This window comes from Electrona antarctica (genome assembly GCF_951216825.1).
Source record: "Electrona antarctica genome assembly, chromosome: 13".
NCBI classification, from domain to species: domain Eukaryota; kingdom Metazoa; phylum Chordata; class Actinopteri; order Myctophiformes; family Myctophidae; genus Electrona; species Electrona antarctica.
The window spans coordinates 8156514-8179963 of record NC_136794.1 but is presented as its reverse complement, the minus strand read 5'-3'; the positions used below and the strand labels follow the sequence as shown (position 1 = coordinate 8179963).

The following is a 23450-nucleotide window of genomic DNA, read 5'->3' as shown; positions in this document are numbered from 1 at the left end:
TAGAGAAATTCGAAGTTTCAACACCTAGTAGTTGTTGTGGAATTAGCAAGCTGGATATTTGGACTGAATGTTTCCTTTACCCTCGTGTTGGGCTTCTGTTTTTATTTTTATTTGTGTTGTTTCTTTCAGTCATAATAGTCCAGAGGCTTAGTGCACTTTTTTAGGAGAATAGTGCACTTGCGGATAAAAGCGCCAAATTTTGTATGAGGCTTCTTTATGTCATGCTAAAGGATTTTAGCCTAGGAGCCCTTGTCAAATATATATTTTAAATATCAAATTGCAAGACTATCAATATCAATGAAATATGTGAAAATCCGCCTAGTATTTTTCAGACTATATACATCATAAAATGATCAGATTACTTCCAAATGTGATAAAGTTGACTTATTTTGACATTATTAAAGTCACAGAACATGAAATATCATCAATAACACCTTTATTGCAATGGAGAATACAAATGAATATGCATCATAGTGCGAAACATGTTATAGAGCTGTGCGCATTCTGCCTAGCTGTCACAATTGCATTTGCAAAGTGGGGAACAGTCCAAATTTGCATTGCTGCATTGGCAGGTATACATCACCTTTACAGGTGCATCTGATCAGCTCTCTGCAAGCTCTGGAAACCTTTGGAATGGTCAGTAAACTAGCACCCATGACCCTTCTTCCTTGGCCCATAGTTTTGTGAAGAAGGAATCATTTGATGGCTTTGTGTGCTGGTGGCCCAGATGCCTGCTTGGTAGACTGCCCGTTTCACATGTGAGTGCACCCTGGGTGGGAGGTAATTTCTCTATCGTTCGATTTTGTTCACAGAAGAGTTATTTTCTTTTTTCGTTGATGGAGCTCAAAGGACTGGATTTGTCGTACAAAATTACTGTCAGTCTTTCAAGCTCCCGGAAGTGCTGGCAGTCAACATCTAGTTGCTGGAAGGGATGCTTTGCCAGATTGACAAATGTTTCTGTCGCAGCATCATAGGCTTGCCAGGTCCGCCAAGCTGACTTCTTACCCTTTCCATTAATAGCCGGGGAGCGGGAATAGAGATGAACCTGTGATGTCATGACATACTTTTTATTTGTGTTTTTTCTATTAACTTGGTCATTAAGGAACACAGAGGTCTGCTCTGACCAAATGAATAGAAAAAAAACACAAATAAAAAGTATGTTATGACATCACAGGTCCTCTCAAATTTTGGGTGACTGGCTCCCCGGCTATTAAGGCATATGTTGTGTCATGGGTGCCAGTTTGGCTGACCATTCCAGAGGTTTCCAGAGCTTGCAGAGAGCTGATCAGATGCACCTGTAAAGGTGACTGTAGTGTAGTACCTGAAAATGCAGTAATACAAATTTGGACTGTTCCCCACTTTGCAAATGCAATTGTGACAGCTAGGCAGAAAGCACAGCTCTATAACATGTTTCACACTATGATGCATATCCTTGTACTATAATGGAAAGGGGGAGCAAACCAATATATTTATCCGTCCGGCTTCTCCTACGAAACTTGGCAATTCTGCTCAGCAAGCCATCCTGGGAAGCAGTATAGGGGAAGGCCTCTCGGAGGACATGAACACCCTTTCTTCATACCTGAAGGACTGCCGCCTCAAGCTCAGTGTTGAGAAGACTGTAGCAACAATGTTCGACCTCTACAAAAGGGAAGCAACTCGCCAAATCAACATCATGGTCGACGGTGCCCGGCTACAGTCCCAGTCCTCACCGACATACATGGAGTGAAGCTCGACAGAACACTGTCCTTTAAACAACACCTGGACAGTGTTAAGGGAAAGCCCGTGCCGCACTGATACAGCATCTAGCTGGCACCACGTGGGGAGTCACCACAAAGACACTGCGCATCTCCACCGAGGCCCTAGTTTTCCCTGCCGCTGAATACTGTGCCTCAGCCGGGAATCGCCCCAGCAGAGGTCAGGCGAGAAGCAGCCACACTGGCCCTCACTTGGAAGGCACAGTTGAGCAAATCTCACCTCCTCCACAAGGTCGTCACGGAGACACCACAGCGTACGCATCTCAAGTCCTGGCGGCCCTTTGCCACACAGGCCCAGGAACTGCTCGGCACAACACCAGCCGACACCTCCAAGGCTTCCTGGGTGAAGGCAAGATGGAGGGACCAGTGGAAGGCAGCAGATCCTTCCAGGCTTCACTACTACATCGAGGATCTCACAGATGTTCCTGGCCAGCGCCTCCCCCGCAGGGAGTGGACAACCCTCAACCGCCTGAGGACGGGTGTGGGACGCTTTGGTGCATCCATGCAGAAGTGGGGTCTCACAGACAGTGCCCACTGAGAATGTGGGGATCCATTACAGACTGTGGAACACGTGCTGACCAGCTGCCCCACATACCGGCCACCAAATAGTGATCAAGGCTTAATTGACCTAGACAATGACACACTGGACTGGCTTGCTGCAATGGAGCTGAAGGTCTAAGGACATATACGACAGAAGAAGCACAAACAAATTCTACATGCCACAGGAATCCATCTGCACTACATTGCCTCCGCTCACCTGTCATATGTATTGTACAAATATTGCTTTTGTGTGCCATACTGTTATTGTGCAACATTTTGCTGTGACGCAAATTATATCACAATTTCCACATTCACCGACCCCTCCCCTTTTCACTTCACACACACACACACACACACGCACACGCACACACAGCAGCACGGTATGGTACAGTACAGTATGGTACGGTACGGTAACGTACAGTCTGGTACAGTACGGTACAATAACATACAGTATGGTACAGTAACATACAGTATGGTACATTGCAGTACAGTACAGTACAGTACAGTACAGTACAGTACAGTCTGGTACAGTACAGTATTGTACAGTACGGTACAGTACAGTACGCTACAGTATGGTTCAGTACCGCACCCAAAATGTAGTCTGACTGAACAAGTGGGCACCCTGCACAAGTGGCCACCCGGACAACTGGCCACCTGGATGGTGTGGCGCGAGACCGTCCGATGGCCGGTCGAGTTATAGTTCATTCGTATGTATTCTTCATTGCAATAAAGGTGTTATTGATGATATTTCATGTTCTGTGACTTTAATAATGTCAAAATAAGTCAACTTTATCACATTTGGAAATAATCTGATCATTTTATGATGTATATAGTCTGAAAAATACTAGGCGGATTTTCACATATTTCACATATTGCATTGATAATAATGTCTTGCAATTTGATATTTAAAATAGATATTTGACAAGGGCTCCTAGGCTAAAATTCAATAACTGACCCTAACGAACCATCATGCAAAAAATTACGCTTTTATCCGCAATTGCACTATCCTTTCACTAAGCCGCCGGACTATAAGCGCAGGTCCGTTGTTGTGCTTCACGTTCCACAGCCGTCTGCCTCGAGTAGGCTACACTTTTTGTGGGACTGCGACACTCTAGTGAGCGGTCTGGGGCGGGCGGATTCGTTATCTAGTTATACTATTATAAAATTGTGTTTTGTGTGTTTTTTGTCTGTTCTATTTTTGTAAAGCAACTTTGTGTAGGCTATATATGTAGACCTATAATATTACTTATTAACTTATTATCATGACCATGCTACTACGTAACAATAAAATAAAGTTTACATTTTAATTGGATGTGGATATTGGTTCAAAAAAGGTTGAGAAACACTGGCGCGCGCGCACACACACACGCACACACACACACGGCAAATGATTTAATATAGCCATAATTCAATTACAATTTGGAAGTATTGCATCTCTTTCTCCCTCTCCCCCCCTCTCTCTCTGGCCCCCGTACAAATCTGAATCCCCCCACCGCCCCCCCCTTTTTCCCCCTCACTGTATGTTTCTTTTCCCTTTTTACCTCTGATGAATTCCTGTTCTGTTCCTTGACTATATATAGAAGTGTATTTGTACGTCTCTAAATGTTTTGATGAATTGAACATGGTGGACCCTCTTGTAAACAAGTGTAATGCTTAATTGGGTCGTCCACTCAGTCTTTGTATTGAGTTTGTGCTTGAAATGTACTGTAATTCTGCAAACTGTTAATACATATTTCAATCAATCAAACACACACACAGTCACACACACACACAAATATCAGGCAATTTATGAATTATTACAAGTCTTTTATGTAAAAAACAATAGACAAGTCACAAGTCAGTGACATACCATACATAATGTACAATATAGCATCTCAAACATGTCATGACGAACTGAAATTAATGAACAATATCTACATTCATAACATGATCCCTCCCGTTTGGGAATAAGTTAGCTCTATACATTGATATCTGATTATTCACATTAGACGACATCTCAAACTGTTCCACATACACATACAGACTCAAAGAGTAAAATGTGTCCCAAATGCACACTTTGATGCCTGTGAGTATAGCTGGTGGAGGAACACAGACATCTTTAAGGACAGATTCTGAGTCAAACTGAAAGAATTAAATAAATACAAGACAAGTGAGACAGAGATTTGTGACCCTTTTTCCTTTTCCTTCAAATAAATATGCACTTCTAAAGCTGTGGATGCAGTGTGATCTGTAACACTCGAGCAACATTCTTGAAAGCTAATCAACTCATTCATTTCATCCTTACATGTCTTATTGGGTTTCGTTTTTACAGTTCAACTCAACATATATGCAGACAATAAAGGGAAATTGTTCCACGCGGACCTGAAGCTGAGGCACAGAGCAAGATGGGAAAGAGCCATCCAGGAGAAGTGCCTCTGCATTTTATGTCCATACTAATGTGATCATTATTAGATGCACTAACCGAGATCAGTCCTGCTGGTCCACTCGTACATCTATTACAATCACATGGAATCCGCAGGCTTTAAATATAACAAATGGGCAAGTGTAAGAAAAGAACATGATCTGATCGAGTCCTGACTCCTTCACCATCCTGAAATATGGTGCACTAGGATCAGTGGTTCTCAAACATTTTAATTCCAAGGAACGCTGACGGTCTCCAGACGCCACACTTTGAGTACTACGTAGGCCTACTAGATGATGATCTACTGAATCTCCTCCCCATGATCAAATCTGTGAAGTGGATTACATCAGGCAATACAGTATACCCCATTTGTTGTAACTTGTGTGTGTTTGTGGCATGTGAAAACAAATTACAGTTGTCAGTGCGTAGAATTGACAAGGTGGTCGGAACCGATTGTTGGGATTATGGATTGCGTGCTGGGGTGACCAGTGCATGGCGCATGGCCAGAAGGCTCTGGGAAGACTTGTGATTCAGGACTTGATGTCAGAGAAGCTTGTATAGGTCTCACTACAGCTGGAGGATGTGCTTAAGTTTCCAGACCCACTGCCTTCTGCCGCAAGCACACACACAGACACACACACACAGAAAGAATGATGTCAGTGCAACAGTCAAGTAAAATCGCACTCTATTCTGCTCATACTGTGTATGTGTGTATCGTTTCAATACCTGAACTAGTAAGGGACTGACAGGACTTTGATTCTCCAATTAGAGTGAGCAGATCGGCGTCAGCAACCCAGCACTCCTTACTCGTCCTCAAGTTACGCACAAACCTGCATCAACACAAACATCAGAACAAAAAAAAAGCACATGAAATCACACAAGATTCAAGATTTGTGGTGCAGCTTATACTGTATATGAGCACACAAAAGTAAAACTCTTGTAGTTTTGGCTCCTCGGCATTGTAGCGGCAATAACAATAACAAAGAAATTATTTAGAATAGCAACAATAGTAAGTAGAAGGTAAAGAATAATATGTATGTACAGTAATATGTACATTAGCACACTTTCAGGTGCAGAGTGCATATAGGTCCTACTTAAGTATATATCCATGTATGTGCTCACTGCGCTGTACACAGTACAGTATGTGTAGTCTATGTACGTTCTCACCACTGTCCCTCATCTCCCTCTTCGACCAGTTGCACCATATCTCCACTCTTGACGGACAGCTCTTCAACGCCACCTTTTTCATAGTCAGAGACCACGGTATACTTTCCTACACACTATTCACAGTAAAGGTAGAGAAACAGAAAATGATCAAATTAGCTCTAGTCATAATAGTGTGTGTGTGTGTGTGTGTGTGTGTGTGTGTGTGTGTGTGTGTGTGTGTGTGTGTGTGTGTGTGTGTGTGTGTGTGTGTGTGTGTGTGTGTGTGTGTGTGTGTGTGTTGATTTGTGCATATAATGTGAAATGATTTGAGAAGTCTACTGACTGATTGAGTTTTAGCATCTCTCCCTCTCTCACACACACACACACACACACACACACACACACACACACGCACACGCACACACACACTCACAAGCTTCTTAGGTCCATCATCCTCAGGGTCAGAGTTAAGAGGCTCCTCTGCACTGGAGTAGCCATCATTCTCCTCTGGGCCATCTAGTGACAGGGAAGCCTTTGTCCAACCTTGTGGAGGAAAGACAGACATGTATTTAAATCAACATAAAGGGAAGCAGGACAGCGCCATCTTTTGACCAGTTAAGGAAAGATTGCCTTCAGGGAGAAATCCAGTGAAGTAAAAAGATGGAGATGCCTGTCCCACAACCTCTACCAAGAAACCATAACCAAGATAAAGGACAAAAGCATGCAACTAAAATAAATCGGAACTCTTGGCACAGTCATCACAACAGAAAGACAATGTGAAAGGTAACCCTTTCTGTATGTTAATTTTCAATAGGAGTGCCCTGGGGAGGACTGTGATGGGATAGGACTGTGGAGGACTTGTGAGGAAAATATCTACGAAAGGTTTAGAGCAGCAGCCTTTTGGTGAAACGGTGTACCCAACACCTAGAACCGTGTGATCCATATATGGAGCCACTGTACCTCTCCTCTTTGCCTGCAACAGATTAGAGGTGCTGAGCCACCTGACCTTGCTCAGATTGATGTAAGGAGGACCTGCATCTGAAGAGTGCATTCAAACACAACAAGGATTCAACCGGTGTTGTTGGCCCAACTAAGCGTCGTCTAGTCTAGTGGAACTACTACAGACTCATTGGGTCCTTGATCCGTGAAAGAAACCACAGTGTTGTCATATCATATGACTGATATATTCTTCATGCACGACTCTACTCTTTCACTTGACAAAGCGTTGCATTCACACGCTTTCGCCTGGGAATATGTCATTTTCGTCGACAAAAATGGGTTGGGTTGAGAATTAAGGCTTGTGTCAGAGCCCCATGAAACTGTGCGCACGCACACGCAGGCTTCTGGACACTCTGAAGCCTGATTTATTATTGGTGTTGCTTGCTAAATGTTTTATTCCCAACATTATGTTGTTACCACAGCTAGGATACCCAAACTGGATCTGATCACATGCAAATAACAGTGTGACTGTGAACAGTCAGTCCTAAAGATCTAATTTGAGAAACAAATCAGATTTTCACTACAGCTACACCTGAGATGAACAGAAATGGGTTTGATATCTGTGAAAGTCATGGCATTGAGAAAAAAAAGAAGCCCGGCAGAATATTATCAGCATTATAGCTACCTTTGAAGCCAAATGGAGTAGGGTCACTCCTAATCTCATGGCGTTTGGTCTTATGTTCAGGGCTTGTGGGAGATCCTAGCATGAAGAAAGCAGAAGTAGATGCAGGCAAGGGGTTATTGAAGAAGATGAGAAAACGTAAAGTAGTGTTGAATTGGAATTGGACATGGAAATATGATGGACTGTATTAACATTAACAATATTGTTTTTCTCATGGCAATAAGGCGAGCTCCTGCAAGTTTTTACAAATCATTTAGAAACAAGGCAGATATTACCAAGACGCATATATCCCTCGGAATGCTAGGTACTTTCCATGCATTTGCACAGCGACTGCCGGGACTACTACAGTCATTAAAAAAGTTTTAATTGGGATATGTCTATGATTTCATGTTGCCATATTTGGTAACTGCTTTAGAAAAGCAATAACCCATGCGAGGCCATGGTTTACTGTGATTTTAGAACAGATAAGGGGTTTTTCTTACAACGTCCCTTAGGTGTTCTAAAATCCATGGAAAAAACCATGTCGTCTTGTGACATATTGCTTTAGTAACTGATCTAACCCAGCACACCCTAACAGAAGATAGATGGAGAGAAATGAAGGGATGTGGCACAAGACGGACAACTATAATTCTAAAGAACAACACCTATAATACTGAATGGAAGATTCGAAAGGTGTACATTACACACATACGGTGATTATTTTGAGGGAACGATAAGCAATGTGTCAGCAGTCAGTAACAATACATTTATAATGCACTGACTAAAACTACCGTGATGTCTAAGAGTTGCATGGTATACCTGCAGAAGGAGGCAGTATCATGGGCAATGTTAAGCTTTTATCATCAGTCGTTGACGACTCTGTGGAGGGAAGCATGCAGGTGTTTGATCTGTTGAACTTCACTTTTACTGCCTTAAATTCATGCTGTGATTCTGGCCCATTAGGAGGACTTCAGCATGACAAAACCACGTGACTTTGAATTTTAGGGGGGACATTTGTTTAACCCATTTGGGCGGGAACCGCTTTTGGTGTTTTAAACATTATGTTATAATTTAGCTATTGAAAAATAGCAGATCTACAAGCTCATAGCGCGCCACCGAGTGGCGCGCTACGAGCTTGTAGGTCTATTTTTGAAAAATCGTGAAAATGTGGCGCAAATCTTTGAATATATATTCTTTCAGAGTGAACGTTTTTAACTAAAATCTTTGCTTCTGGGGGGGTCCCTGGAACAACATATTTTCAGATGGGGGTCGGCGGCCAAACATATATTTGTGGGGGTCCTTGACATTAAACTGTTTGAGAACCACTGACATAGAAACATGAGGTTTTTCAGATGTCAGGATTTAGAAGACATTTGTAGAATCTAAATCTAAATTTAAATGGGTTAATAAAATATGAAAGGGTGGGGAAATATTCTCGACATAAAACTGTGGGTGATCTGCGGTTACCTTTCTGAGTTTTGAGGTTACTGAAGCCCTGCAAAGTAAAGCGCTTTTTAGCTACGGCGGCTCTGTCTGCGGTAGGGCTGGTGGCAGCCTCGTCTGGCGTAGACCAAGAAGAGTGGGGGAATAAAGGGGAAGTGAAAACATACAAAGGGAAAGAAAGAAAACCAAAAAGGAAGAGCAGAGTGTTAAAGAGAGCAAAGAGAAACATTGTAGATGTAAATAGTGAAATGTTAAGACACACATCTGTCTTCATAAGAAGGAAAGTGTTCAGCTTAAAGGACCACTTCACCACTTTTCAACCTATCTTCATATAATAGGTCCTCACTAATAATCATGAAAAAAATCTTGTTTAAAAAACATCTGCCTAATGATGATGTCACTGGAAGACGGTTTCTAAACTGCCCACAACCCTCCTATGAGACACAGACTGAGTAGAAAAAAATCGTGCCATTTTCTCATGATTATTAGTGAGGACCTATTATATGAAGATAGGTTGAAAAGTGGTGAAGTGGTCCTTTAACAGATTGTGCCTGCAGTGCGGTTAATGCCACTGAACTGAACTCACAGGGAATGAAAATCAAGCTGAATATAGTCAGAGGAGTAAATGTAGCAAAAAGAGAAATCTGGCGGAGCAGCAGATCTGTTGCAGCAGTAAGATTGAGTTGAAGATATTCAGTTTAAGGAGAGTTGCTTTGATGTCCCAATTACTAGCATAAGTACCTTTTCCTGTTAGCTTTGGAGAGGCGGTGTTAGAATCAGGATTGCCAGGCTCAGACCTCCTCTCCTCTCCCCTTTTCAAGCTCTTCTGACCGCTCTTGAAAGGACTGCGGGGTGAAGAGTGATATATTAGGTCTGTATGTAAATTAGTGACAAAAGTTTATCATTTTATATAGCCTTTCCCGGTTCATCAGTATACACAAGCAGTCACGTTTTTTTCTTTCTGTTTCTCAGCTCTTCTTCGATAATAGGCTCTGCGTGCATAACTGTAGCACTAGGTTTCAAGAAGGATTCATTTTCCAATAGCTTTGTTTGATTAGCTCAGCAACAGATTTGAACCAGTCAGAAACACATCTGTTTTGCAGTTCAAATCTGGTGCCGAGCCAATCAAATTAAGGAATGGGGGAAATGAACCAAAACAGGGAGGGGCTATGCCACCTTCTAACCTAGGACTACGTTTATGCACACAGAGCCTAATATTCCCTGATAGAGCTTCATATTAGGACTACGTTTATGCACACAGAGCCTATTCCCTGATAGAACTTCATATTAGGACTACGTTTATCATGCACACAGAGCCTATACCCTGATATAGCTTCATATTATGCACACAGAGCCTATTCCCTGATAGAGCTTCATATCATTCAAGTCAAGAGTGTGAACTGGTTCGTGGCTGACCTCAGGCTGACAGTTCCACTTGACACAGGAGGGAACTGGAACACTTGGTCTGTCGCCCTCTGCTGGCTGGCTTCAGAATCAGAGAGAGGGAGAAGTGTCACCATACATACTGTACATCCATCATTAAACACTTTTCCACCTTTCCACTGGTTGGTTCCCATTGGGAACCGGTTCAGTTATTTTTGGTTCTTAGTCCATGAGCCCAGGGCTCCAAAATTGGAACGTTAATTATGAATTGAGTGGGCAAAACCATACCTATATTAGATTGTTATCACCATGACACTTCCCCAATTGATTACTTACACGAAGACAATGATTTATTGTATTACAAATGTTACATTTTTAAATATGCAAATGAGGCATTATGTAGGAAAATATGCAAAATAAGGCAATATGAAAAAGCTACTACTGTGGAAGGGTTATCGTTATGTATTAATTTACTGGTATTGATCCTATAAACAATTTAATATAGTTCTAGTTTTTCCCACCAATTTTGGAGCTCTGTCTCATGGACTAGGAACCAAAAAGAACTGAACCTGGTGGAAAGAGGGTGGAAAGAGGGTCTTACAGTATATTACAGGGTCTTACCTATATATATTTTATTTCTACATTTTCTTATAATTGTTATGTATGGGGATACACGTGGAGTCACCAGCCAAGGATGATGTAAAGAACTGAAGAATAGGCTAGCACAGAATCTATGCCATAGCATGCACCATAAACACACTGGGTAACTGTGGCACCGCAAGTTCAATGGAACGACTTGTAGTAGTCAATGAGAGCTGTCAGATAATCGGGAAATTCAGGAAAATAAAAGACATATCACACATGGTTGTCTGATCTCTTGTTTTTCCATGTGTGCACTATACAATTATTTTGAGATACTTAAAGATTACAGTGTATTATTCTGACTTGCTCTGGCAGATTTGTCAGCTTTCCATGCTGGATAGCCCAGTCAGAAATGTTCGCTGTTCTTTTTGATGCCTCAATAAAATTGTGTGTGCACATCGAAAAACTAGAATCCAGAAACAAAATTGTCCATGTCCAACTGGTTCTCATTGACTTCAACACATTCCATCAAACTTCCAGCTCCAATTTTTTCCTCCCAGAGCCAGACAAACACTCACAAATCTGCCAGCTGGAATTGCCGGACCAAAAAAAAGTGATGTTTCTGTTCTATCCTTCTTGATAGCGAGGATATTCACCAGGAGAGTGTAATTATAGGTTCAGAGACTGTGGTTCATGCTATTTCCCCTAGTCCCCCCTGCGGAACCAACCAAAAGGGAACAATCCGCTGTCCGCTTACCCCTACCCGACCCGTACACTGCCAATATGCATTTGTTGAATCGCCCAGCCAAGCTGTTGGTGCCATAGCCAGAAAACGAATTTCTGCGTGGGTGGGTGATGATGATGATGGAGTGTTTTACTTCTATGCCACCTGGAGTCTGGGTGCCAATTTCTTGGTGAATATTGAAGCGTTGTATCATTACAATTCACCTATAGCTAAGACCCGGCCTCTCCCACTTAAGACACTCCCACTTGGACACTTTCCAGCTAAGCTCATTCATTCCAATGTAAATATCATGGATTTTACACATTAAATACTGGTTCATTTTTGGAACCAGACCTTCAAAATCTCTTCAAAATCCGCCAACAAGGCCTTCCATATGCAGTGGACAAATATGTGCGTGGCATTTCTTTTTAAAAAAATGTTTTATCATATAGGAAAACTATTGGTGGAGACTCAGGTTTGTCTAACGCATGTTATGCTTGGCTGTGATTGGACCATAGCAGTTTGGGGAGGGGCTTAGCTATAGGTCAATTATAGTAGTTAAAATCCCGGTTTAAGCATGGGCATTTGACCTGGAGCTAGGCCAAATGAATGTCATGATAAAGGGGTTGGGAGTAGAAATGCCTAAATCTTCTGTGTCTCTGTTTAAATATATACCTCGATAAGCCTCCAGTTGGGTCGTCAGAACCTTGCTGATCACATTAACCCAAGTTGTTTTCACTTCCGCTGTTGGTGCCTGAAATACAACAATAAAACACTTAATCCATAATAGAAATCACACCCGTGTGTTGAAGTGAGAGGCACTCTTATCATGAGATAACATGTCGATTTGATCAGACACATATGACGTATATTCTCCATTCATTGTCAATGGGAATTTAATGTTTGTGTTAGGAAAAAAAATGCCGATTTGCTCAGACACATATGACGTAAATTCTCCATTCATTGCCAATGGGAATTTAATATTTGTGTAATACGAAAATATACACTAATAGCTGAATATAGCCCCTGAATATAGCCCCTCAAATTGACAAACACTGTAAATAACTATTTACAGTAAATAACTATACTGGCATGTTACCCGAGAGAGCAATGTCATTGTTATTGTTACTATTCTAGGTTGAACATTCTTTCTGTTGATTAGTGTTCAACATGCATAATCATACATTATGTTTGTAACGTCACCTACCTGAACAATATACACCTCCTCCCGTGAGTTACACCAGATTTCAAATTTCTTGTTGTCACCCTTTGCATTTTCAGTAATACCAACAGCGCTCATCTGATAAAAAAAGCACAATAGAATAAAAGTCAATCTTCAAAAAACTAATATTTTGCAAATGCATAATGTTATCACAGACTCACACTATACACGGTTTAACCCATTCTGGACGGGAACCCCTTTTGGTGTTTTAACTAAGCATTATGTTATACTTTAGCTATTGAAAAATAGCAGATCTACAAGCTCATAGCGCGCCACCGAGTGGCGCGCTACGAGCTTGTAGGTCTGCTATTTTTTTTAAATCGTGAAAATGCTGCACAAATTCTTTTTTTTTAACTTTGTTTGAGTGGTGCAACCACTCCAAGGAACAGCAATGTCCGTGTTAACCTATGTGACTAATGTCCGTGTTAACCTATGTGACTATGTGACTATGAGTAGCAGTAGGGGCAAAAGTGGCGCTGTTGTGCCAGAAACAGAGAGAGAGAGATAGTGCTGCACTGTTGTCTGCTAATGAGAGACAGAGAGACTTACACTAAGGGATTGTTTGAAGCTGTAAGACGGGGCTTTCTCATAGCCTTCGCCGTTCTCCTCCCTCCTCTTGCAGAAAAGCAGGGCCTTCTCGTGCAGGAAGATGTGTCTTTGCATGGGCTTGAAACGGGCCAGGTCTTTGACCTTCGCGTGACCTTTCTTGTGTTCCGTCCACACACTGAATGAGCCCTGCATCAGCAGCCTGCCCAGGTCACCCATATTACCCTATAACAAAGGCAAGGGTTACTCACAGAATAAAGTGCCCTTTTGAAAAAAAGGGCACATTTATTTTTTACAGTGTACACTGTATGTGTACATACATACAGTATGTGGGCCATGGTGACATTGATCAATTCTTGATTAAAAAAAAGCTTCTAATATATTATTTAGGCCACAAAATCTATAAATCTCACACTATTTAAGGCCTATTCATAGTCTGGATTTTCGGTGGTGAGCTGACCACCGGAGCTGAAATAACGTTGAGCGGTGGTGAGTAAAAACAGAGAGAAGGGCTGTAGCGGTGGCGGTGGTTTGCTCTTCACCGCGGCTCGTGACGTCATGTTGTAGTTCGGTGGTCACCCCACCACCGAAAATCCAGACTATGTATGAGCCTTAAGGCAACCGGTCGGTTCCACTCGCTGCACAAGGTGCCCTTTTTTCACTTGAGCACCTGCCCCTCTAAATGTCTGTGCACGCCACTGATTTTGTTATTTATCCCAAAAGAAAATCAGTTTATCTCCAGTGACAGAATTAGTCCTCAAGACATCCTGTACGTCGGAAATGAAACTCATGAGTCTGGTAAATAATTATGTTTGTTCTGTCAGAGGTCTCTGTCTGTCTTTTGTCCATTCTGTGTCCATGTGTCACGTCCAGTGCCTTGTCTTCTGTCTGAAGCCTAATTTAAGCTTTGTCGCATGACGGTGTCACTCTCAGAAATTTCGGCAAGCAACACCACAGTGTTTGAACTTGAAGCATTAACACTGACAAGTGACACATACAGTATCTGTGTTAGTCTCAAACTCTACTACAATATAATAAGCACCACTTACACCCTTTGTGTAGGCTTATCACAAAAACACTCCCTGAAGAAGGCCGAAAGGTCGAAACGTTGGTTTCTTTTCAATAAATATACAGCATCGTGGCTACGTGTGTGCGGCCTTTTCTCATTTTTACTTATCACAAAAACACAACATCATTCATTTAATTTCAGTCTTCCCTTCATGACTGGAGTGGATGTAACCGTTCAGATCAAGGGCTCGTAAGAGGCCTCTTCATACTTCCATTTTAGTAAAAAAAATCACACCCGTGAGAACTGAGTGGTGTAAGGTTTTATATAGCATGATCAGCTCTGATCTGACGTAATGAAATCACACCCGGATGTGATTTCACAACTGGCTGTTTTTGTGCAGAGAAAATGACCATGGTTGCTACGGTCATCCAGTTCACCCGGGTGTGATTTAATTACGTCAGAAATTATTTTGAACATAGCAACCATGGTCATTTTTTTCTGCACACAAAAACACCACACCACTCAAAAACAAGAGAGATGTGTTTGGGTGAGCGGTGAGTCGCTTAACACCGCAGCGTGACGTCATGTTGTAGTTTACGGTGGTCACCTTATCACCTAAAACTGGAGTATGAATAGGCCTTAACCACTCACCCAAATTCACTTAGGTCGGTCTTTTAAATATAACGTGTCCAATGGTTTGCACCCTCTATCTATTCTATACTGCATGTCTGTCTTCCATTTGCTGTCATGTGTGTTCTGCTTGTGTCTGTGTTGAAGTGTGTTCTGAACAGGGGTCATGGTGAACATTTTTGTCAACATAATGTTTTTGCCACGGACATACAAAATGAGTGGACAATAATATTACCAGAAACTCATAAATAGATATCCCTGAATAACAGGTCTGTAACTCTGAGAGTGTTCAAATGGAACCAGCCGGACCCCTTGCAGGTCCGTTTGGTTCCATTTGAACACTCTCAGAGTTACGGGGGTCCTTGCAAATAAAACATTTGAGAACCACTATAGTACTAGTGGACTCCTAATGTGCCATAGCATAGAAGTGTCATAATACTGTAAATAATTCTGGAGAAAACCTGGAGACTTATATAAGAACATTATAATGGCTGTGTCACGGACAAGACCATGTCTTTGCCATGATGGACATGTGATGTTGGTGACCCGAAGTGTATGTCTGTTCTGTTCCGTCTCTCTCTGTCCTGTCTGCAGTTACCTGCACGCTGTCTGACAACCTGTTCTTCTGTTTAATTATGATATCTCACCTCATATCCTGTGATGGCGATGAGATGCATGGAGTCATTGACAGCCTTGAGAATGCCCAGGATGGAGGACAGCGCCTCCTGCAGGTCACCAGTCCCCTCACAGCCCTTACTGTACTTAAGCAGTTCCTGTAGTCACGCGCGCGCGCGCACACACACACACACACACACACACACACACACACACACACACACACACACACACACACACACACACACACACACACACACACACACACACACACACACACACACACACACACACACACACACACACACACACACACACACACACACACACACACACACACAGCTTATGAAAAAGGTAATTCAACTAATCTAACACTAATCTTCTACTGCAGGCAGGCAGACAGATGATATATTACCTTCAACAGCAGCTGATATTTGGTAATTCTCTGAACTGGCTTCAGTAGATATGAATCCAAGCCGAGTTTATGTTCCAGCTTCTTCTGACACTCCTGGTTTGACGCGATTCAAGGACAATGTATTAGGATTTAGGACACACACACACCGCAATAAACAAAGATAACTGGATGGTAACCAAGTTATGAGTGGTTGAGGACCGATGTTCATAGATAAATGAACACCTGAGACCAGGCTGGCGTACCTGGAAGAAGGCACAGTCAGAGCATTGTCTCCACAGACTCTCAGAGCGAGGCTTGTTGTGGCAATACTTCTCATAGATCTGCAAGTCTGTCATCTGAGGGAAAAAATATATACATAATGCATGATGAGACAGAACTAAACAACTGCATTCATACGTAAAATGTCAAGCAAACAAATTGCATTGCACAGATTCGTTATTTACGATATAAAGTGACACAATTGTAGTATGAACTATGAAGTGAAACAGGGCTTTAACATTCCGGCTTTATAGGTCCCATTACTATGTCTCTAAATGTTATGATTAATTGAAAACGGTAGACCCTCTTGTAAACAAGTGAAATGCTTTATGGTGTCGTCCACTCACAGTTAACAGTTTTTGTATTGAGCTGTGCTTGAAATGTACTGTCATTCTGCAAACTGGTAATAAATACTTCAATCAATCAATCAATCAATCAATCAATCAAAAACCCTGTACTCACCCTCTCCAGAAAACACCTTCCAACCATTTCAGGGCAATCTATGTACTGCTCCAACTCCCTCAGAAAAGTTCTGGAAAAACAGTAACAGTGACAGATATAATATATGACAGATAGATAGTCAGTAAGGAGGGAAGAGGGCAGACAGTGTCAGGGGTTACAGGTACTGCCGCGGGCGAGGAGGAGGTGAGGGCCATTTAAGGTAGAATTCGGAGTATACCCTGTATATATATTTGTACAGAGCTTTGACTAGAACAGGCTGCTGCTGCAGGTATCGTCCATGACCGCCAGAGGGCGCTCGCTCACCTCTTGTGGAAGTGGTAGATCTCCAGCATGTTGCCAAAGAGAACATCCTTTTTGTTCTGCAGGGGAGCCGGGATGAGGTGAGCCATCGTTGGGTTGTCCATCTCGGCGGCGTATCCCTGAGGCAAAATTAATTACATTAAATTCGTCGACTAATACTATGACGAAAAATCTTCATTGAGACGTCGACTACCTGTTTTCACTGACGGAAACTATAAATGGAAGCTAAATGAAAACTAAGCTATGATGACTAAAACTAAGAGAATATATTGACAATTTCGTCAACAAATAAAAGTAATTGTATTGGTTGCATGCAGAAGGTCCGGAGCCGGAGGGACCGAAATGTTGCATTAAAAAGAAAAATACTCTTGTACTGAGCAAATATACAGTGTGCGGGTGCATTCTACTCCTTTCATTGATGTCAACTGGCCTGTGCAGACGCCTGACTTCTAGGTGTGCGAAAGTTGTTTTCCTACAATTGGTTGCATGCTGAAAATGGCTGATCTACAAGCTCACAATGCGTTGCGCTGCGACGCGTTGTGTGCTTGTAGATCGGCTGTTTTCAGCAAGTATAAAATCAGTCATTACGAGTACGACGGCATCAAGGCCCGCCAAAATCGACAAAAATCTTGCGCAATTAAGTCGACTACAACTAGACTATAGCACTAAAACATTCCAGGTGACTACAATCTGACTAAAACTAAATGAAAACTATTCAAGAGACTAAAACTAAAATCAAAATGTACTGTCAAAATGCAACACTGCATGATGGAAAGACTTGCTTTGTGGCATGTAGTGATATATGATGATATACTGTATTATACCTGAAGTACACAGAGTAGCTCCTCCACATATGCTCTCTCCGTTTCCAGCAGCTCATTCATAACATGCCTGCAAGACAAGAGAGCAAATGTTCAGTTTGAGCACAGCAGACGCAGTGAAATACAAATTGCAATTGATAAATAAATTAAAAAAAACATCCGTGTGAAGTGAGGGGCGCTCTTATCATTATTGTACATCATCATGACATAACATGTCTATTTGCTCAGACACTATCTATGACGTAAAATTGTCCATTCATTGTCAATGGGAATGTATTGATGTTTGTGTAAGACGAAAATCTACACTAATACGGAGCTAGCGCCCCTCAAAAATCACACCATGTGTGAAGTGAGGGACACTCTTACATCATATCTTTCCGGCCAATCACAATTTGCGTCCTCACTTTTTGTCTTCGATGTTTGTGTTTACACAAACACTCAAAACTAGTTATAGGTGGTGGTAGCAAAAGTTTACACAAACCCTCAAAGCTAGACATAGGAGACCCTCAATAAACAATTAAATAAATAAATACATTTTTCATTTTCATGTGATGTTTGATTGTGGAAGTATCATGATAAATAAAATACAATGTGTGTACATTCTGAGGACTGCCAGGTTTTCCTCCTCCTCTGACAGGGAGGCGTGGCGGCTGTTGCTGCCTCCGTTCAGGAGCTGCCCGTCTCCCTGGGAAATCACATCACATTAAATACATTACATCACATCACATTACAGCAGAGGTTCCCAAACCTTTTCATGTCAAGGACCCCCAAAATGACACTAATCAGCCCGCGGACCCCCATTAGAAAAGATATGCCAGGGACCCCCATAAGAGAGGATTTCCACGGCTCTAGCAGTGATTCTCAACCCGTTTAATTTCAACGACCCCCCAGTTTGACACGCATTAGTCTACGGACCCCCACTTAATGGCATTTCTATCTCTGGGACCCTCAATTTATATTGTAGAATCAATGCTAATTTAACTCTGAGAGTGTACAAATGGAACCAAATGGACCCGTCAGGGTCCATTTGGTTCCATTTGTACACTCTCAGAGTTACAGACCCATTAAGGGTCCATTTTGTTCCAAACTATCATTTAGCTGGGGACCCCCTGGAACTCTCTCAAGGACCCCTGGGGGTCCCCGGACCCCACTTTGGGAACCACAGCATTACAGCATAGTGACCTGAAGCGGAATCACGAGGCAAACAATTGGAAGACGGCAACGGCAGACTATGGTGGCAAACTATGGCTAAAAAACAAACAAAAAATCACACCCGTGTGAACTGAGTGGTGTAAGGTCTTATATAGACTGATCAGCAGTGGTCTGACGTAATGTCTGACGTAATGAAATCATAGAAACCGTGCTCATTTTTGAGTGGTGTAAACCACTCCTACAACTGGCTTTTGTGCAGAAAACAATGAGCATGGTTGCTATGTTCAAAATAATTTCTGACGTAATTAAATCACACCCGGGTGAACTGGATGACCGTAGCAACCATGCTCATTTTTTCTGCACAAAAAAAGCCAGTTGTGAAATCACATCCGGGTGTGATTTCATTACGTCAGACATTACGTCAGACCACAGCTGATCATGCTATATAAAACCTTACACCACTCAGTTCACACGGGTGTGATTTTTTTTGGTACGGACAGACACAGGTACGGACAGACACGTAAACTAACAAAGCCAGTTGTAGGAGTGGTTTACACCACTCAAAAAAACAGCAAGGAGTCTATAGCTAGAGTCTCTCTAGCTATAGCTACTCTCTACTCACCTTCTTGCAGGTGTCACCGTTCAAGGAGTCCTCCTCTGAGCCGCTTTTCTCCTGCTGAACTCTGTGCGCTGCGACAGCGGGATGGAGAGAAGTGATGATGAGGGGACAGGGCAATATAGAAGCACACACGGAATGCACAGAAGCACCACACAGTGCAGTATGAGATGTATTTGATCTGATGATGAGATGACTGACCAGGGGAGGTGAGAGGGGACTTGATGAACGCCTCGGGCCGCGGTGCCACCGGCTGCACCGGCCTGGTCTGTTTGGCTGCTAGTTTCTTCAAGCTGACCCTCCTCTTGTCAAACATCTCCTGCATGGACACCTGCTTCTGGTACACCTTCTCCACTTGGTCCTGATACAAGGCAAAGCAGAGAGAGAGAGAGCGTGAAATAGGTGCTTTTATTACTATTAATTAAGTTACTGACATTTGCTTTTTAAGGGATCGTGATATAAAAAAAAGTTTTTGTAATTCTTCTTTTCTTTTTTTCTGAGCTCAATTGCACCCAAAAAACCTGAACTTTTAACATACAGTAGATTTTCTGTGGTCTGGGGTTTTCTGGCTCAAACAAGCGCTCTGATTTCCCTGTGGACTGTGATGTAACAGTCCAGATAATCCCATATATGACATAAGCATTTGCCAGCAGATGTCACTGTTGAGGAATTTTGTGAGGAGTTTTTCATTGCAGCTCAGAGGGCTTCAGAACACACAGAGAAAACCCCAGACCACAGAAAATCCACTGAATGTTCAAAGTTCAGGTTGTGTGGGTGTAATTGAGGTCATAAAACCTAAAAGAAAAACTTTGTCATGAAACCTTGAATTTCTGAAAAAGGAAGTAACTGGAAATTCAACATTGTCAGTTCAGAACGCAGACTACAAAATACTATCAATATTAGCTGGGCATAATATAGCTTGGAACTAATAATTAATTTAATCCAGGCTTGCTTGAGACATCAATTCGACAGGCTGATGTTTGAGTTTGAATGACCCATGTGTTGGGGGGGGGGGGGGGGGGGGGGGGGGGGCACTCACCCTGAACTCCTGGTTGAGCACTGCCTCATACTGCGTCCAGATGGTACTGAGGTCCGTCAGCCGGCTCTGCCCTCCTGTGTCCAGGTAACGCTCCAACTCCTGCAGGGCCGACTCCGCCCCTTCGTGTGACTGACATTTGTCCACTGGCTGAGATGCCAGCAGGAAAATGCCATCGTCACACCACTTAGCAGCCTGATAGGAGAAGAAGACAGGTTGGGAGGGGAAGGAAGGAAGGAATGAGACAATTAATTAGACAAAGGGTTGGGCAACTTTGACGATGGAGAGGGTTCACTATAGTTCCACACTCACTCCAGAGGGCCACTAATAGTTCTACACTCACTCCAGAGGGCCACTATAGTTCCACACTCACTCCAGAGGGCCACTATAGTTCCACACTCACTCCAGAGGGCCACTATAGTTCCACACTCACTCCAGACTAGGGCCACTATAGTTCCACACTCACTCCAGAGGGCCACTATAGTTCCACACTCACTCCAGAGGGCCACTATAGTTCCACACTCGCTCCAGAGGGCCACTATACTTCCACACTCACTCCAGAGGGCCTCTATAGTTCCACACTCACTCCAGAGGGCCACTATAGTTTCCATACTCACTCCAGAGGGCCACTATAGTTCCACACTCACTCCAGAGGGCCACTATAGTTCCACACTCACTCCAGAGGGCCACTATAGTTCCACACTCACTCCAGAGGGCCACTATAGTTCCACACTCACGCCAGAGGGCCACTATAGTTCCATACTCACTCCAGAGGGCCACTATAGTTCCACACTCACTCCAGAGGGCCACTATAGTTCCACACTCACTCCAGACTAGGGCCACTATAGTTCCACAGTCCACACTCACTCCAGACTAGGGCCACTATAGTTCCACACTCACTCCAGAGGGACACTATAGTTCCACACTCACTCCAGAGGGACACTATAGTTCCACACTCACTCAAGAGGGACACTATAGTTCCACACTCACTCCAGAGGGACACTATAGTTCCACACTCACTCCAGAGGGACACTATAGTTCCACACTCACTCCAGAGGGCCACTATAGTTCCACACTCACTCCAGAGGGCCACTATAGTTCCACACTCACTCCAGAGGGACACTATAGTTCCACACTCACTCCAGACTAGGGCCACTATAGTTCCACACTCACTCCAGAGGGACACTATAGTTCCACACTCACTCCAGACTAGGGCCACTATAGTTCCACACTCACTCCAGACTAGGGCCACTATAGTTCCACACTCACTCCAGAGGGACACTATAGTTCCACACTCACTCCAGAGGGACACTATAGTTCCACACTCACTCCAGAGGGACACTATAGTTCCACACTCACTCCAGAGGGCCACTATAGTTCCACACTCACTCCAGAGGGCCACTATAGTTCCACACTCACTCCAGAGGGCCACTATAGTTCCACACTCACTCCAGAGGGACACTATAGTTCCACACTCACTCCAGACTAGGGCCACTATAGTTCCACACTCACTCCAGACTAGGGCCACTATAGTTCCACACTCACTCCAGACTAGGGCCACTATAGTTCCACACTCACTCCAGAGGGACACTATAGTTCCACACTCACTCCAGAGGGACACTATAGTTCCACACTCACTCCAGACTAGGGCCACTATAGTTCCACACTCACTCCAGAGGGACACTATAGTTCCACACTCACTCCAGAGGGACACTATAGTTCCACACTCACTCCAGAGGGACACTATAGTTCCACACTCACTCCAGAGGGCCACTATAGTTCCACACTCACTCCAGAGGGCCACTATAGTTCCACACTCACTCCAGAGGGACACTATAGTTCCACAGTCACTCCAGAGGGACACTATAGTTCCACACTCACTCCAGACTAGGGCCACTATAGTTCCACACTCACTCCAGAGGGACACTATAGTTCCACACTCACTCCAGACTAGGGCCACTATAGTTCCACACTCACTCCAGAGGGACACTATAGTTCCACACTCACTCCAGAGGGACACTATAGTTCCACACTCACTCCAGACTAGGGCCACTATAGTTCCACACTCACTCCAGAGGGACACTATAGTTCCACACTCACTCCAGACTAGGGCCACTATAGTTCCACACTCACTCCAGAGGGACACTATAGTTCCACACTCCCTCCAGAGGGCCACATTGCATATATACTGTCGTAGAAAAAGTAGCAGATCTACAAGCTCAAAACACGTCGCACTGCTATTTTTGCTATGTTTGAATTGAAATCCTGAATTTAGTTTTGCTAAATTGAATTGGAATCCAGAAAAGTATAATTTTTATTTAATTTCAAATGCATTTAGTTATACTTATGTTAACTTTATGAACTTAAGTGCAAATACATTGTACATGAAAACAAATATAATAAAATCGTATTACTAGTCTTTTTCTATGAAGCTAGTAGACTAAAGTAATTAAAGCGGGTCATATTTGCAATGATGTGTGGAATTGTATTGAGTCTTGCCACAACCCCTGACCTGAGGACAAACTCTACCATGATGTGGTAATACTAAACCATCTAGCCACCGTCACCAAAGACGTGAGTTCCAGAGAAGATGGACATTATTTTTTTCCAGCAAAGAAATACAAGCGACAGAATTACTCAATAGTGTATCAATTGGCTAATGCTTATTGTGAACATGGAGCACCTGTGGCTTACAAGGAACACATGTTCCTTTGGTTCCTTTGTTATCACTTACAATGTTATCCTTTGTTATCAGTTATAATGTGGGACTTCAAGTATGTTTTAACTTCACACTT

General features: G+C 42.9%; 1 protein-coding gene across 1 annotated transcript in view; it reads right to left on the bottom strand.

Moving 5' to 3' along the window:
- Window positions 1–4089: 4089 nt before the first annotated feature.
- Window positions 4090–23450, bottom strand: part of LOC306935623 (guanine nucleotide exchange factor DBS-like) — a 56700-nt gene continuing 37339 nt past the window's right edge. The window contains exons 12-34 of the mRNA XM_079518723.1: window positions 20659–20850; window positions 19821–19980; window positions 19626–19693; window positions 18451–18536; window positions 17855–17921; window positions 17034–17149; window positions 16731–16800; window positions 16253–16345; window positions 16011–16103; window positions 15628–15753; window positions 13345–13566; window positions 12781–12873; window positions 12249–12327; window positions 10301–10370; window positions 9626–9729; window positions 8909–9001; window positions 8261–8320; window positions 7466–7540; window positions 6802–6879; window positions 6275–6384; window positions 5863–5975; window positions 5422–5525; window positions 4090–5305 (exon numbers count right to left, since the gene is read on the bottom strand). Coding sequence (XP_079374849.1) covers window positions 5226–5305; window positions 5422–5525; window positions 5863–5975; window positions 6275–6384; window positions 6802–6879; window positions 7466–7540; window positions 8261–8320; window positions 8909–9001; window positions 9626–9729; window positions 10301–10370; window positions 12249–12327; window positions 12781–12873; window positions 13345–13566; window positions 15628–15753; window positions 16011–16103; window positions 16253–16345; window positions 16731–16800; window positions 17034–17149; window positions 17855–17921; window positions 18451–18536; window positions 19626–19693; window positions 19821–19980; window positions 20659–20850 — 2352 coding nt within the window. The 3' untranslated portion in view covers window positions 4090–5225. The remainder of the gene's footprint in view (window positions 5306–5421; window positions 5526–5862; window positions 5976–6274; window positions 6385–6801; window positions 6880–7465; window positions 7541–8260; window positions 8321–8908; window positions 9002–9625; window positions 9730–10300; window positions 10371–12248; window positions 12328–12780; window positions 12874–13344; window positions 13567–15627; window positions 15754–16010; window positions 16104–16252; window positions 16346–16730; window positions 16801–17033; window positions 17150–17854; window positions 17922–18450; window positions 18537–19625; window positions 19694–19820; window positions 19981–20658; window positions 20851–23450) is intronic.